Raw genomic sequence first — 18447 nt, forward strand, 5'->3', positions numbered from 1 at the left:
CTGATGTTTGAACCTTTCTCCCCAGGTACTAGAGTGAACACCGCTAATACCTAAGCCAAATTCTTATTAGCTAGTACTGACATTTATTTCCTATATTAAATGCTGTAAAAACCAATTTCAGAAAAATGTGTGTGTGCTTGCGTGTGTGTGCTTGCGTGTGTGTGCATGTGTACCGCCAAAGGAATGCATTGTCATCGACAACGAGTCTATCTGAGTTTCAGCTCGATCCAATGTTGGGAAGTGGGTTGATTTTCACTTCCAAGATTTCACTTCATTAATTTAAAAAAATTTCAAAAGGACCAATTTAAAAAAAATTAAGAAAATTTCCATAATTTTTTTTGTTCAATTCCAGTCATGTCAATATATTAACAAAAATCACAATGCAGAAATAAAAGTTTATCACCATAATATGACAAATATACTAAGCGCAGATAGCACAAACCGTCAGATTTAATTAAGTAATGGCTGACTTGTATTGAGAGCGCTGTACCGGCCGTCACCATAGGCCTTGTGCTGCCATCTATGGTTGAGATTTTAAAACGATTTTTGCCGTGAACGTAGATGGAAATTAGGCGCGTAATTTGAATGAGTCTGCACAAACAGCGTTTTTCTCACAGACATGAATATATAGACTAGAAATTAAAGGTGAGGGGTAAGATCAACTGTTGAAGAACGAAGGGGGTAAAGCTGACTGCGATTCGTCAATAAATCAATCTGACAGGATATAGGCATCTCGCATTATAATATCACCATTTAGTTCTTAAAAGTAAAATCTGCTATTGAATGAATAGACATTTTTACATGGGAGCGCAAATTACTCGCCACGTTATGAACAAATTTGCGAAGTCCAAATTCAGCAAAAAAAAATTTCTTCTACTTTCAGAGTCGAATATTTTGTTTACGGATTTAGTTAAGACACTTTTATAAGTGTTCATAATTTACTTCCCAGTAACAACGATGCACACACTTGAGAATCGCTACATTCGACCAATGTTGGCTCGATGTGATAGTATATGTTTCTACAACTGATTCATATTATACAACGTGAATAAGCTTAAAATGATGCTTACATATGGAATGTAATACGACAATTGGGTTTATTCTCTTTTTCACATCTATTTTTACAAGTTTTCATATCACAAGCCACTATTTTGCCGTGTTATTTCATAAAATGCCTCGACCATAGCTCGACGCTAGTTCGAACAAGAATGATGACGTCACATTCTCAAGATTCACGGGAAGCCATACGCGAGCCCAGCCGGCTCCAATGGAACCGGCATGGGGAGTGGGAATAATACGCTTTTAATCACTTAGGGCAGGTCTACTAATATTCATATGTCTATGGTTTTTCCGCATAAGGGCTCAATTTGTTTTTAAATTCTCAATAATAATGAATACTTGTCAGGGGAACCGGAGTAAAGTTCATTGACATCTGGCTAACGGACTTCATCAGTCCTTCGGTGGGAGATCCTTTCTCCGTGGCCGGACTCTTCCTGCTGCAGCTGGCCTGCATCCTCGGCACCCAGAGCAGCTGGAAGCGACTCAGACTGAGGGTAATGCTCACTGACACGCCGCCCAGAAACGGTAAGTTACTCACAGAAACATACAAGTTACTAGAACTATGATATCACACACAATTTCTTTCCGTGCTACTATACTACACTATGTATGTAGTTCAGAATAAAATTCAATTCAGTTTATTGTTTTTAATACATTACAAAATTGTTCATTTACGTGCATTTTTAATTTTATTATTTTTTTATATATTAGATACTAAAAAATGCAATTACAGAATAGTGAATCTTTGACTGTCCAATTGGGAAGGTTTCCCGTTTCAGGACAATCAAATTGATAGGTTTAATTCATATGAAGTAGGTAATGTAACATAAGTACATAACAATAAATTCTTATATTGTAAACATGAAATTACTTTCATGTTTACAATATAAGAGATAAGTTAGGTAAGCATTTCTTCTATGATGTGTAAGAATTATTAATTTTAAATAGTACATATTATTTGAGTTTGTGAAGTGTCACATAAATATATAAAGAGTGGGTATATCAACTATCCTAGTACTAACAGCTTGCCTTTAACCTGTGGTGTCCCAGGAAATTCCAAGCTCAATTTCCAAAGGCTCAAATTCCAAAATCAAACGTCAAGTGTCCACTTAAATTTTTTTTGTGTCGCATTTTATAAGTATATGATAACAATTCTTCCAGATTTTATACAACTGTTGTTACTAATAATATTATTTTGTACAAGAAACCTGTAAATAAATAATGCTAAAAATATAATTATTCATTATGACGTAAAAATGTTGACATTTCTTACGAAGTTAATTTTCATCACTTTTCTTGGGTGAAATATTATAAAAATTACATCAAAATAATGTAGATAAAACTATCTTTCTGATGATACCTCAAATCTATTATTTCCACAATCAATTTATATCAAAAATAATGAAAGAAGACGCTTTGACACTAAAAACGCGGCAAATATTTCGTTGGCATTCCACAGAAAAATTCTTTGTAAAAAATCTGAAAAGCTAGAAATCATTCCGGTATTTGCTGCGTAAAGAACGAGAATAGCCCAAGCGATTGTGACCTTGTTCTTCATACAAATTCCTTATACATAAGGGTCAAAATCGCACATAATTTTTTTGTTTTTTTTTAATTCGTAGATAATGTGCCGCACTCACATATGCGGTCCCGGGATATGACGGGTTAAAGGCAGCTTCATTGATGCTAAATGCGTCGATATCTGAATTGATTCTCTTCATTGATCTCCCTACCGGCATGACCACTGGCAAGTTAGTCCTGCAGGCTGAGAGATAGAACAGTCTATGCTGTCGGTGATGGAGACAACCGTCGGGAATATAGAAATTAATGCTCTCCATGATAGCCGAGTCTTAACCCACACCACTCCATTATTTTTTAATATTTTTTTTCAGCCAAGTTAAATTTAAATAACGGCAAAATATTAATTTATTGATCGGCAGTTACAAAAAAAATCGTTAAAAATTCATTCGTTATGATTTATTCTTCAAATTAAAAACAGTTTACAGAAAACATTATGGACTATGTACTTATAATTTAGCATAGTATGGTACTTTTTAAAACATTCTCCAGGATGGAGACCAGGTTTTCTGGAACAGGTCTCACAAAACCACACTGTTTCGCGTCTTCCTTCTGTGCTGTTAACACTATCATCATCAGGATCTTCAAAATCACAAGCAACAGGCTCGTAGTCACTGTCACTTTCATAAGATTCATCTTTCGAAAACACTTGGTATTCAGATGCCATATCACGCCAAGTTCCCGCCATTTTAGGTTATGTGAATTTGCAAAGGTTATTTTATAGTAAAATAAAAACGGAAAACAGTCAAAATCAAAATCTCAAAGTCAAATCGTTCGAAAACGTGAATTTAAATGTTTTTTTATCGAATAATCACAAGAAACCACGTCACATGTCAAGTTTTGCGCACAAAAATACACCGCGCGCACGTCTTATCTTGTCGGCCGTCAGTTGACAACTGAGTTGTATTGTACAAATAGTGATGTCGTCTGGCACCCGACAAATGAGTGGTAAGGGTTAAAACCATCCAAAGGCTGAAGAAATGTATAGCAATGTGACCTGTAGATGGTTCATTCTGAGCATACTCAAAAGAAAGTCGGTAGTACAGGGTTTTCCAATAAGAGGTGTTATTTTAACCTTTTCCCGTAAAAGATCAACGGTTTCGTTGCTTGTGTGGCATGAAGCGCCGTTTTGTTGAAAGTAAACGCTGTCCAGATCAATACCATCCAATTCCGGCCATAAAAAATCATTAATCATCTCTCGATAGCGCAATCCATTCACCGTAACTGTTGCTCCAGCCTCATTTTCGAAAAAGTAAGGTCCAATGACTCTGCCGGACCATAAACCGCACAAAACAGTCACACCTTGAGAATAGAGAGGCTTTTCAACAATAACTCTTGGGTTTTCCGAGCCCCAGATGCGACAATTTTGCTTGTTGACGAAGCCACCGAGGTGGAAATGGGCCTCATCACTCAAGACGATTTGCATTTGATTCACTCAAGTGAATTTTAATAATTTCAATGCGTTGTTGAAGTGTGTATCGTTCCATTTTTATTAATGGCGTAGTTTCTACTTGTCAAATGTCAAAAAATGACAGCTTCAAAAGTAACATCTACCGAAATAGCGGGCTATTCAAAATAACACCTCTTATTGGAAAACCCTATATAGGAGCACAGATAGTAGCCATAATACTTTACCTGGTGTGGATTCCAAATTACCGACGAAAATAAAAACAAGAATGAAGTCTATGTAAGTCGTTTATATTCTTCTGTTATAAAAAGTGCATTTACCGTAAATCCTAACTTTAGACAAGTTAGTGACAATCATTTGAATAATTTTAAAATTGTTAAAATTTTTTTGAATATCTGAATGCTTTCTTAAAACAGATAATCAATTTCATTGGCCTGTCTGGGGCCCAAGAGTCGAAAGGTTTCATCAGTTTTCTTTCTAATCGGAATAGATCTCACTTATAGTTCGGTTTGTATAGCAGCATTTGCCCAAAAAGGATTGCACTCTGATCCTTGTAATTTTTGTTCAAATAACACAAAACCATTGTTCGTTGTGTCATCAGGAAGTTCTACAAGCGTCAGGGCCTCCGTGGCGGCTGAAGAAAACTCCACCAGCTGCGGCGAGGTGGAACGTGAGACTGCCATAGCGCGTCTAGCCCGCTCCGTCAGGCCCACTCAGGTCAGGCTCGCCGAGCTACTCAAACTTCTGAGGATACAGGCCACCCTAGTACAGGTATGTCATCCCTAAACTCTAATTAACTAACTAATCATCACGCTGTTTCTCTGCAGTGAGGATGGGCAAGCTCCTTGCCTCATTCACATTCATACATCGTCTCAAACACACTCTTCTGTTATTTTGACTTTTAACATCACCGACACAAGTGTTTGTTTCACTTGATATTGCCAGGTCTTTCTCGGGCATCTCCCACTTCTTCTACCATTCACAATCGCATCATATATTCTCCTTACACTCCTTTTTTCGTTCATTCGCTCTAAATGCCTAAATCATTGAAGTGTCCCTTTCTTAATCTTACTAATAACACTGTGTTCTTTGTGAATCTCCATATTTCTCACATTATCCATACGCCTCAGGGATCTCGTTTAGAGTCTACTCTATCCGCCGATCTTCACCCATGATTAGCTCAACTTTTGCAACTGGCTCGTTGGAAAATGACCGACTCTCGATTCTTTCTTCGCTGTATATTTCAGTACGTCCAGCTGCAAAATGTGCATGACTCGCCATACGCTTCTGTCAATTAGCGATGAATTTCAATCGGTTTAACACGTTTTGCATTAAAAAACCGTATAACTGGGCGAACTTTCCACTTGGTGCTAACACACACAGGGAACTTCATATCTTTTCTTAGAACTTCACATGACTGAGCGTTTCATGTTCTTAAAATTATTCCTACAATTACTTTATTAATTATGCCTTACCACTTACTAACTCTAACTACTGTTTATACAAAGTGATGACAAAACTTAGAATAACAATAACAGCAGGACAGGACAAAATAAGAACATTAAATCTAAAAACATAATATAAAATATGAGGCAGTTTGTGCTCAGAAATGAGACATTTAAAAAACGTACAAAGGCTAGCTTGGGAGTGCGGGAAGCAACAAACAACAGTGTTGACAACAGCTGCATGAAAATTTCCCTTTGTCTCCAGCGCTTTGGGGACTTTACTTTTGGGATTACTTATTAATTCATTTTGCAGGTCGAGGAATGGTCTGACAGAGTGGAGATGAGATGGTCTGTTAGGAACGGCTCACCAGAAACAAGTCGTTGCAATCTCCCTCCTGCGTACATAAAAGGGTAATTAACATTCACATTTATTTAGCGTTTTCTTTTCAGCATTCTGTTTTTTAATGGAATTTTCGCAAACAACGGTTTTTCCTATGTAGCTACATAACTGATGCATTACGTAGTAATTTAAAATCATGTGTTTTTGGTTTGAAAATTTGGTCGCCTAGAAATGTTTCAGATGCTTAAATACTGCGAGTAGAATACATCTTGGCCTTTGAAATAATCCAGTATTTTTCAGATAAGTCTTTTTAAAAGCCCAGAAAACAACTTGACAGCATACCTGCTCTAACGAATTTCGCTCTTCTTTGCCTTTCCATGTCATCGATGTCTTTCAGGTCGTCTGTGATAATATGTCCCAGGTATTTGACGCTACGACTAACATCCATTTTCTTTCCATCTAGCCATACTGAAGGTGTTAACATGTTTTCGTTTTTGCATTTGAAAACCATAACTATTGATTTGCATGTGATAAATATACAAGGTTAAGATTATTTGCAAAATCTTCACATATTTGGAGTAGTTTCATCAGTGCGCTAAGTGACAGTACTGAAAGAACCATATCATCTGCATAGTTAATATTGTTTACACATACTCCTTGAACTTGGAAACTTATCGTACTGTTATTAAATCTTTGAATTAGTTCATCAGTATATATATTAAACAGTGCTGGAGACATGCCTCTTCCTTGCATTACGCCACTTTTCAAATAAAATGGGTTGGAAAACTCGCCAGACCATTTCACCACATTTTCTTACTGCGTGTGCCAAATTAAAAGAATCGCTATTATATCTTCCGAAACTACTCTTTTCCTGAGTTTTTCCCAGAGTTTATTGTGACAAACGCTTTGCTTAGATTCAGAAAGCAGGTATAGATTGGCGTTTTCCTTTGTTAACCTTTTCGTCCCGGAGAGAATTAATGTAAAGGCCTATGAAAACTGCTTTAAAGTTCAAAATCTCCTACTTACGAACCTATTTTCGGTTATGGTTTTATTTTATCATGTGGCAAATTAAGTTATTTATAAAATGATCGAAAAACATTTAAATATTTGTGCCTGAACATCAACAAAACAAAATAAAATGCACTTTTTGGCCATGCTTTTTTCTTGCATAAATCAAAACAAGTGGATTGTGTTAAGCGGGAATTTAAGGCTTATCGCCATCTACGTAAGGTGTGTTATTGATATCGGCTCGATTCAAAATATTACACGACGTAGTGCATCGCCTTAACCCTAGATAACTAAACTGTTTTCATTGTTTCATTGTAACTACACTTTCGTCGAGTGGACTACGCAATAAAACACTAGAAATAAATCAAAAATATTTAATTAAGATAGGAACTTGTTACATGGCACAAAAGTAAGTTTTATAATGAACAAATTGATATCAAAATATCAGTCTACACAGTGACCACACATGTCAACATTATGTGGACCACAAATAGCCCCTCTACATCTGGTGCAACGGTGTTTGGTCATCCTACAGGCCTTGGATGGACACAGGTAGCAAACTTTAGGCACGTTTGACGTAGATGGAACCGGAGCTTCTATTGTAGAAGATTCGCCAACATTAACAATAAATATATGAATGTACGTACCTTAACAATAAAATTGTTGTTATGTATAACTAAACTTTCGTCCAGCGGACGACGAGATGGTCATAGAACACGTCCTAATATGAGTGTGGCCGCAATCGCTTCACGTGCTGCACTGTTTACTCAAATTAGGAAGGTAATGAAAGAGTCAAGTTCGGGGAGCGGGGGGAAGTAGGTGATTTCGAATTTCGCTAAAGAAGCGCGTCGTCGCCTCGACGAGCGATTAGTTATCTAGGGTTAAGCCAACTGTCAAAATGCTGGGAAATATCTTTTCATTACATTCAATTCAAGATAAATTCACTGTTATTTAACATATTTCAAAATATTTAAAATACTTTTTCGAAAGCAGATGAAAGACTCATTCTGATTTTAGCATTACAAATCAACATTCGTCATCACACATTCGCTGTATTTACTATTTGCAGATGACTTGAAACTATATCGCTCAATAAAAAACCATCTTGACTGTATTCTCCTTCAACGTGACATTGACTGCGTCTCAAACTGGGCCAAAATAAATGGCTTGAACTTCAGTACACCCAAGTGCAATATCGTCTCGTATACAAGATCAAAGAAACCGCATGTATTTGAATATACAATCAATGAAATTATTCTCCAACACCTAAACCAAATCAAAGACCTAGGAGTTATTTACGACAGCAAACTAACTTTTCACCAACACATCGATGATTTAATAAGCAGAGCATACAGGCTTCTCGGCTTCGTAATTAGAAACTCATATCCGTTTCGTAACACAAAAACACTGACGTTATTATATAACACACTAGTCCTAAGTGTACTTGAATCAAACTCGATCATCTGGGCTCCACATGAATTAACATACACTTTACGCATTGAAAGAGTCCATAAAAATTTTTTAAGGTTTTTATTCTCGCGGCTCTATGGACGTTACCCTTGGCTTTACCCATCGATTTTTATATTAGGCATGACCAATTACCACTCCCTAGAGACACGTAGAGGTATTGCTTTGCTTAAATATTTTTTCCAACTAATAAACGGTCACTTATCTAATAATGAGATCCTGGCCCAATTAAATTTTTTTGTACCAGAGTCTCACTCTCGAGGACGTCATCACAATCTTCTATATAGTAGAGCAAGCCGCACTAATTTATTAATGAACTCACCTGTGGGGAGAGCTACGTGCTTTTTGAATGCGGTAGATAAGAAATTAGATTTATTTTTTGTGTCCTATAGCGCATTTGCAAGATTTTTGGCATTGCATATACACTGCATAAATGGTACAATTATAACGTCTTAGGCTTTATTACCTGTAATTGTTATAAATAAATGTACAAATTATATATAAATAAATAAATAAAATTAGCTTTGAAATTTAAAGAATTGTTCAAATTTTCTTTGATGTTGTTATTAAAAATAAATAGGAAGATTTCTACGAACACCGCCGCAAGATGCTCCTTTTTGCATATTTTTTACGGACATACACGATGCGGCTATACTCTGCGTGTCCCTAATTATATTTTCCAATCTGTCATATAGCAAGGATTAATCAGCCGAATAACTACCTTATCTAACAAAAGTGTTTATACATTTCTCAGAAAGAATGCTGTTTATATTTTAAAGTGTCCAGTTCACAGTACAAATTTATCCCAAGAACTGACATTATTTAATGTTTGTAGGACAAATGGATCACTCCACCCTGGGGAAAGTTATCCCAAAGACAGAACCTGGGACTCGAGAAGAGCGCAGAGTTGATATTTCATACACGGAAATTGATATCGATCTGCCAGACATTAAAAAAGAATGCTCTGAAAATTTTCACAAAACGATTGGTAAGAACAACATTTTAAAATAATTTTTTTCTGACTTATCGCAATGGTGTTATATTTTTAATTTGTCAATAATTGAAGAAGAAATACTAATAAATCTAAACGATACATTAAACAGAACAAGACACAGAAAATAATAAGGTATATCTCTGGAATCATAAGGTTGGCCATTCTATCCTTACACACAGATATACTACTATTTATTTGTAATTTTTTGACATACTTCGTATTGTGGCGCAACGTGCGATTTTTTTTTTTTAAATCCTCAAGTTGAAAAAAAAACTTTTTAATGTTGATGATTCATTTTAATGCTTAAATGCTTTACATATAAGTAGGCTTGAAGTGTTAAAATATTTTTAACTAGACAAAGCATACAAGATGCATTTAAGCATTAAAATGAATCATCAACATTAAAAAGTTTTTTTATCAACTTTGAGGATTTAAAAAAAAAAAACTCAAGTTGCGCCACAATACGAAGTATGTCAAAAAAATACAAATAAATAGTAGTATATCTGTGTGTAAGGATAGAATGGCCAAGCTTATGATTCCAGAGATAGCCTCATTTTTAATGTCAGTGCCATAAAAATTTTTCTTAAAAAAATGATGACTCCTTCATTTGTACACGTAATTGCTTCATATGAAATTTTATAGCATAGTAATGATCAGCAGAATCCATTTCTAGCCAAAAAAATATCCTTGAAATTCGAGTCTCTATGTCTATGAAAGGCGATTTTCAGCCCACTGTGCGCCACCCGGTTGTTGGGCAGGCAAGGGAAGGGAATCTTCTTACGAAAAAGAGAAATGATTATCAAATGGGACGTTAATAGTTTTAGGAAAATTCAATATTCGGCAGGCAGGGGGTTTACGGAAAAAAATATATTTGGCAAGTGGTCTACGGGGCAAAAAGGTTTGGGAACCTCTGTTCTAGATGCAAAGCGAATAACGAAATGCATTAGAAAAACATATCCAATAAATATGTGAATAGATGAAATGAGTCGTATAGTTCCTATCTACGATAAGTCCACTTTCGTGAAATGTTGGCAAATTGATATTTTTTTAATTACAAGGTTATTTAAATAAAAACTAGAGAATTATTTATTAGGTGGGCTTTGTTGTCAAACTACGGATGTAAATAATAAGATAAAACCATGAATTTCTTAATAGTTTAGGAGTAATTACGTAAATAATGATGGACTTATCGGCATTTGAAAGTAACTGTCAAATTAATCGTATATAGGAACTCACCAGCTGTGACTTACCGGTTTGGAAAACCTCGAGTGGACGTGTGTTCTCGGTGTACTGAGTTCAAGGAGAAGATCAAAACGTCCGAAAGATCAGAAAAACAAAATTTGATGACGCTTTATCAAGTGCACAAACGTAAAGCAAAAGCTTTTTATGAAATTTTACAAGAAGAACGAGCGGACCTGTTGACAATTTCGTTTGATTGCCAAAAAAATATGATGCTGCCGAAGTTACCTGACCAGTTTGCCTATTTCAGTAGGCAGTACAATTTTTACAACTTTACTGTCGTCGTTGGAAGTTCTAAGGCCCACTTGACCAAAGAAAATGTCAGTATTTTTTATTGGAATGAAGCGGAGACCCATAAAGGTTCTAACGAAATTGCCAGTGCAGTTTTCCATATTTTAAAAAACTTGAAAAATGAAGACTTGCGAGGAAAAAAAACTATTCGTTTGTGTGCCGACGGTTGTGGAGGGCAAAATAAAAACACAACATTAATTGGCATGTGCATGAAATGGATTCATTCTCATGCTCCCATGAGCGTGGAAAAAATGGAAATCGTGTTCCCCATTGTCGGTCACTCATTCTTACCCCCTGACCGAGTATTTGCGACAATAGAGAAAGAATTCCGCACTAAGGAGGTTATCGTTAATCCAGACCAGTATTTAAATATATTAAAGGAACACGGTAAGTGTTGGAATCTGTCAAAAGATGTTCCTGTATTTAATTGGAAGCAAGCGGTACAAACCACAATAAAACCTCCGTCTGGTTGGCATTTTAAGTTCAACCCTACGAAGCGATTTTTTCTTTATCGTACAAATAATACTAACGTAGCGGTGCAAGGTGAAGTAAATTATAGGAGTGAATATGTACAAAAGAAACTAATCACTAAAAAAGATAAACGAGTCACTGATATCACACCGTGCATCATTCCTAGTGGCGTACCCATTAAAAGGGAAAAAATTAAGGATGTTGAAAATTTATTAACAAAACATTATGGCGAGAAATGGAAAGAATTAGAACTTTTAAAGTACTATGTAGATGTGCAAAATTTCAGCGAAAATTCTGATGAAACTTCTTTAAACCAGGAAGAATGCGACGAGTGCCATGCGGAAGAGGCATCTGATGTTGTGTAAGAGATAGTTATCCTCATAAAATGATTAAAGTATGTTTTTTAAAGACTTTATTAAGTCTTAAAAAAACTAATTTTTAAGAATTAATAATTTTGAAAATCCTCGATTTTTGTGTAAAAAATATCTGTTTTTGAATTTATCGAGATGAATACAAAAAAATAATAATTATCATCATAAAATATCTGCATTTCTTTAATATATATTGTTCTATAATTTAGTTTATTAGCACAATAGTTTTTGAATTTATTGTGATAAATACAGAAAAATTGTAATCATACGATATGTATGCATTTCTTTTTTTATAATATTTTTTTTGTTTTGTTCTATAATTTAGTTTATTAGCATAATAGTTTTTGAATGTTTTGTGATAAATTCAGAAAAAATCTAATCATAAAATATCTGCATTTCCTTTTTTATAATATTATTGTGTTTTGTTCTATAATTTAGTTGATTAGCACAATAGTTTTTGAATTTTTGTGATAAATACAGAAAAATTGTAAACATAAAATATCTGCATAAACGTTTTTATAATAATATTATGTTTCTTTCTATAAATTGGTTTTGTTTAATTCTTAAATATTATGATTGTTCACTTTTGTTTAGATTACAAAAAATATATTGTTTATTTTTTTAGGAAAACAATAAAAAATATTTTATGTTTTCTTTTTGTAAACACATATTCAAATCCATCGTATTTTTTTGTAAAAAAATATATAATTTCGAAAAAAAAAAATTACATTAGTACATTTGTATTTTATTTTATTTTTCTTCTATGCACTTTTCTTAACTAACTTTAATTAAAAAAAAATAAAACTTTATATATTTTCGTTTTATTTAAATCAAAATTTTTGTTGGCCCTATACTTGTCATTCAAATGTCAACGGTGTTGAGAAACAAACGCCGATAAGTCACAGCTGGTGAGTTCCTATATACGATTAATTTGACAGTTACTTTCAAATGCCGATAAGTCCATCATTATTTACGTAATTACTCCTAAACTATTAAGAAATTCATGGTTTTATCTTATTATTTACATCCGTAGTTTGACAACAAAGCCCACCTAATAAATAATTCTCTAGTTTTTATTTAAATAACCTTGTAATTAAAAAAATATCAATTTGCCAACATTTCACGAAAGTGGACTTATCGTAGATAGGAACTATACGACTCATTTCATCTATTCACATATTTATTGGATATGTTTTTCTTATGCATTTCGTTATTCGCTTTGCATCTAGAACAGAGGTTCCCAAACCTTTTTGCCCCGTAGACCACTTGCCAAATATATTTTTTTCCGTAAACCCCCTGCCTGCCGAATATTGAATTTTCCTAAAACTATTAACGTCCCATTTGATAATCATTTCTCTTTTTCGTAAGAAGATTCCCTTCCCTTGCCTGCCCAACAACCGGGTGGCGCACAGTGGGCTGAAAATCGCCTTTCATAGACATAGAGACTCGAATTTCAAGGGTATTTTTTTTGGCTAGAAATGGATTCTGCTGATCATTACTATGCTATAAAATTTCATATGAAGCAATTGCGTGTACAAATGAAGGAGTCATCATTTTTTTAAGAAAAATTTGTATGGCACTGACATTAAAAATGAGGCTATCTCTGGAATCATAAGGTTGGCCATTCTATCCTTACACACAGATATACTACTATTTATTTGTATTTTTTTGACCTACTTCGTATTGTGGCGCAACTTGAGATTTTTTTTTTTTAAATCCTCAAAGTTGAAAAAAAAACTTTTTAATGTTGATGATTCATTTTAATGCTTAAATGCATCTTGTATGCTTTGTCTAGTTAAAAATATTTTAACACTGCAAGCCTACTCATATGTAAAGCATTTAAAAAACACTAAGCGTTGGCTAATAAGCGACGAATCAATGTATCTCTGAACTTTATTATTGATGTATTCCTGAACATCTCAACGTACCTGTCTAAATAATTTGTATATAGGTAGGTACTTTGAGATATATTATTTTGTGATATTGTTTATTGTATAATTTTGTGTCATACATGTATTAAAAATGTTTATATATATTATTTGTAGAACCTACAGACAAGCCGTCATGTGTGACAGCTTTGTGGGACTGCATAAATCTTGTATCTTTAAAAATTTATAATAAATAAAAAAAAAAAAAAAAAAGCATTAAAATGAATCATCAACATTAAAAAGTTTTTTTTTCAACTTGAGGATTTAAAAAAAAAAATCGCACGTTGCGCCACAATACGAAGTATGTCAAAAAATTACAAATAAATAGTAGTATTTTTTATTAAAACACAAATAACATTGTTTACATCACTTTATAAAAAGTGATGTAAACAATGTTATTTGAACACTTTGTATAAAGTGTTATAAAATAAAAATAAAATGTTATTTAAACACTTTGTATAAAGTGATGTAAACAATGTTATTTGTGTTTTAATAAAAAATAAATAATGCCATCACAAAGTGAAAAGCAGTTAGAAGAAGTTTTCTTCGAAAAATTAAATAGTAGTATATCTGTGTGTAAGGATAGAATGGCCAACCTTATGATTCCAGAGATAGCCTCATTTTTAATGTCAGTGCCATACAATTTTTTCTTAAAAAATTGATAACTCCTTCATTTGTACACGCAATTGCTTCGTACTAAATTTTATAGCATAGTAATGATCAGCAGAATCCATTTCTAGCCAAAAAAAATACACTTGAAAATTCAAGTCTCTATGTCTATGAAAGGCGATTTTCAGCCCACTGTGTGGCGGTATAGTTCCTCTGTCTTTACATTGTGCAGACAGGGACGCCCTTGTGAGGTATTACATAAAATGAAAATGGAGCAGGATAAGCAACGGGAATTTCTTTCTGTACTACAGAACTGCCCCTTAAGTTCTTTGTTAGCGCTTATTCCGATCAGTTCTTCTTGTCATATGATATCCGATTCTTCAACATTCCAATTCCACAGTCAAAATGTCCTCAAACTTAGTGTTGAAGTCTGTGTGAAGTGCATTTAAATGTTGAACGTCATTATTACCCTGGACGTTTTTCAAAAACAAGTTGGGGAACTAGGAAAATTCGCGGCTTCCGATGTGCAATGTTTTGCTTCAATATATTAATACTGATGAGAAAAGGAACGTATAATTTTATTTATATACCTTAATAAACAACTTTACGAAATATAAAAATACAAATATCAAATAAGTAATTTCTCAGTCTATTATATTTGTGTTAGGTGTATTGTGTCATTTACGGAACTCCTAAATGTTGACTTGAGGTAAATGGGGGTCCGGTCGTATGTACCCCCATTTGAATCTCGTGGACCCCCAAATTATTTTCTCGCTGACATAGACCCCCAGCAAGCCGATATCGACCATTTGGAACCTAGACATAGAACATAGACCACTTTGGGAACCTCTGATCTAGAAACTGGAATGTGCTATATTTTTTATTCGATTATTATGAAGATAACGCGTCTTTGTATTTATGTCAATGTTTCTTGTAGAAATTATTTGAAACAAAGTGTAATTTAAATAATTTGTGCTTATTAAGAAATAAAAACAACATTTTATGAAATGTGATTTAATTTTTATCTTGTTTAATTTTTAGCCGACGACTGCCGCCCGTCAAACACCAAAAAAGGAGATGTACTTGTCATAGAATCTCATCTGAATCGGGTAAATTTGCAAACAAATATTTTATACTTGATTTACCTTGCCACGCATAACTATGGCACAGTCTGTCTGTGCAGATAAAGAAAAAAAGCATGGAGAAGCAGTCGATTTAAAATTTAATTTAAAATTAATGTGAATTGATTTTTAAAAATATAAACATAATATATGAATTAATTAATTTTTAATATATATAATGGACAAAAGAGACATCTCTGGTCATTTTTGGATGGATTTTGCTCTGCAGGTGTAATAACGAATTATAGTCACCTTTTGCATTGATCAGTTGGATTCATCCAGTTTGTATCATTTGTCAAAAGAGGTCTATTGAAGACCAAACTGTTTGAAATATTTTTTGACAATAATGTGACATACGTGTGGAATTGCAATGTGCTGATTCATCTATTAATAATTCTACTCTCTTGAGAGCTGGTGACATTATAATCTCCTAGTGCGAACTCAAATATATTTTGTGCTGATTGAAGATCAAGGAGCAAAACTTATTGCAAGTGGGATTCTCTGGTGAGTCTTTTCTGTTCATATGTATTTTTGGTGGCTGGGTTAAGTTATTTTCTCCTGCAGAGTGAATTTATTGATCAATCAATTTCTTTCATAGGGAAATAAAATATTCCCTGATGGTCTGTGTTATTTACACGCCAGATTATCAACCAAAGCATGTGTTGCTTTTATGTCCAACAGATTTTTCAAAAACAGCATAGTTTTACTTGCCACAGGTGACATCTATATGATATAGGTATATAAAACACACGCTTATTCTAATGCAAAGTTGTGTCAAAATTTCAAAGCAATCGGTGAAGAATTTTCGGAGATTTAAGATTTTGAACAAACAAAAATAATTTTTTTTATTTATATAGATTTAGGACTTGAACCCAAGACCTTCCCCTTGCGGAGGCTCTGCTCTACCAACTGAGCTAATGGGACAGTATTTCCTTCGGTCATATTTAATTGTATCATACTTCGAATAAGAACTACCAACATCATCTTCATTTTCTTAATGCATATTTTTTTTTTAAATAATATAATATTGATTACATTTTATGATTTTGACTGTCCAACTAGGAAGGATTCCCGTTTCAGGACAGTCAAATTTACAAGTTTCAAGTTATCCTAGACGAATACAGGATTTTACAGGATTTTAGGTAGCAAATTTTAGGCACGTTTGACGTAGATGGAACCGGAGCTTCTATTGTAGAAGATTCGCCAACATTAACAATAAATATAAGAATATATGAATGTACGTACCTTAAATAATAAAAATTGTTGTTATAACTAAACTTTAGTCCAGCGGACGACGAGATGGTCATAAGGCACGTCCTAGTATGTGTGTGGCCGCAATCGCGTCACGTGCTGCACTGTTTACTCAAATTAGGAAGGTAATGAAAGAGTCAAGTTCGGGGAGCGCGGGGAAGTAGGTGATTTTGAATTTTGCCGAGTAGCGCGTCGTCGCCTCGACGAGCGATTAGTTATCTAGGGTTAACTAAATTTTGGTAAATATCCAGAAAAGTAGAACACGGTTAATAGGCACATTTAAATTAAAAAAACCACATTGTATCAGTTAGATAATAATGAGAAACTATTTCGGTAACCGAAAATAATTCATTTTAATAGCTTTTTCGTAATTAAATAAAAAACGATAATATGACGTCTTTTCTTCACACCATGTTTTGACATAATAATATTAAATAGTTTTTTTTTTTAATTTTTTAAAAATTAATCCGAAATTATGTACATTTTAGGTTATTTTGATCATATTTTGGGTTAAATAAGAGAAGAAACAATAGCCGCCATGTGGAAGATTTTAATTTTAACGAAATAACTTTTAAAAATTTGTTATTTTCTATATTTGGAAACTGAAATACTACTTACTTCTCATTATTATCTAACTGATGTTAAGCGCGTATTGTCACACTTTTCTGTATATTTACCTTAATTTTTTTTAACCTGTTAACCGGGGAGTTCAGTTTTGAATAACGCAGCATATAACGGGCGCGAACTCCTTCACTAGGACGTATCAATACGTCACGCCCGGTGGACGTTAATTTTATTTTTATTTTTTTTATTTATGCATGAAAAAAAGGGAAAACATCGAACTAAAAAAATATAATATTTACAAACAATCATAAAGATTACAAAAAAATTAAAAAAGTTTATAATTACAGAACAATAAAAGCACACAGATAAAAGAGAAACATTGAGTTTAAAAAAATTAAATATGTAAAAATTAAAAACTCAATTTCCGTGTGATATGTTCGGAAATATACGTCCCGCTCATTCCAGGGCGCAACATATATTTCAAGGACGTATTTATACGTCCTACCCGTACCCGATACTGTTTACGTTTGATGTATTTATACGTCCTACCCGTACCCGATACTGTTTACGTTTGATGTATTTATACGTCCCGCCCGGTTAACAGGAGTAGGTAAAATGATTTTCTGATGTACATATAATTAATTAATATATTAATATTGGATGTTTTTCTAAATGTACGAACAAGATTATAACACAAACTTTTATTTAATTCTAGCCACCTTCAAAGAATTCATCATATTATGATTCTGAAAATGATTCGAAGTATTTTCAAGAAGAGAACGAAAATATGGTTTGTACCAATATTATTATCATATTTGTTCTTGTAAAGGTTCGTACCAACCCGGAAGACTAGAATAGAAGTCCGTATTTATGATTTTTTTGCTGCTAAAGTAACGCATATTTTAAATTTCTGTTTTAACACGTTTGTTTGTTTAGTTAGGTACCTATTTTTGAATTTCTTAACACACTTTGGCCGGGAAAGGTAATTCTACCCATTCGGTTGATTGATGCTTAACGCCGGGAAGGGTAGTTCTACCTTTTGCCCCGGCCTCATTTCAATGGCAGAAAAGACGGAATTATTCAATGTTTTTATATTAATATTATATACCAATCTCTTCGTAAAGGTCCCAGATATATGTACATAATTATGGAATCGTAATGCAAGTCTGTTTTTTATATTTATTTTCGTGCCTTTTTTTTTTTATTTTTTTTTTATTTATTCACATTTAAACCCGCTAAACTACTTATGTAGTTTGTCAGCAGGGACATAGAGACAACATTTATACACTCATAAGATACAATT

At 33.7% G+C, this 18447-nt stretch overlaps 2 protein-coding genes across 2 annotated transcripts in view; both read left to right on the forward strand.

The window, feature by feature from the left end:
- LOC149409797 (solute carrier family 12 member 9-like) overlaps nucleotides 1-5905 on the forward strand; it is a 32957-nt gene extending 27052 nt beyond the window's left edge. The window contains exons 14-16 of the mRNA XM_089649073.1: nucleotides 1406-1584; nucleotides 4647-4816; nucleotides 5804-5905. Of these exons, the coding sequence (XP_089505199.1) occupies nucleotides 1406-1584; nucleotides 4647-4816; nucleotides 5804-5905 (451 nt within the window). The remainder of the gene's footprint in view (nucleotides 1-1405; nucleotides 1585-4646; nucleotides 4817-5803) is intronic.
- An 11978-nt stretch (nucleotides 5906-17883) lies between these two features.
- Nucleotides 17884-18447, forward strand: part of LOC149409798 (uncharacterized) — a 215220-nt gene continuing 214656 nt past the window's right edge. The window contains exon 1 of the mRNA XM_089649391.1: nucleotides 17884-17934. Within this exon, the coding sequence (XP_089505517.1) occupies nucleotides 17932-17934 (3 nt within the window). The 5' untranslated portion in view covers nucleotides 17884-17931. The remainder of the gene's footprint in view (nucleotides 17935-18447) is intronic.

The sequence above is a fragment of the Hesperophylax consimilis genome, chromosome 29 (genome assembly GCF_061612785.1).
Source record: "Hesperophylax consimilis isolate HC1 chromosome 29, BYU_Hcon_1.0, whole genome shotgun sequence".
In the NCBI taxonomy this organism is placed as follows: domain Eukaryota; kingdom Metazoa; phylum Arthropoda; class Insecta; order Trichoptera; family Limnephilidae; genus Hesperophylax; species Hesperophylax consimilis.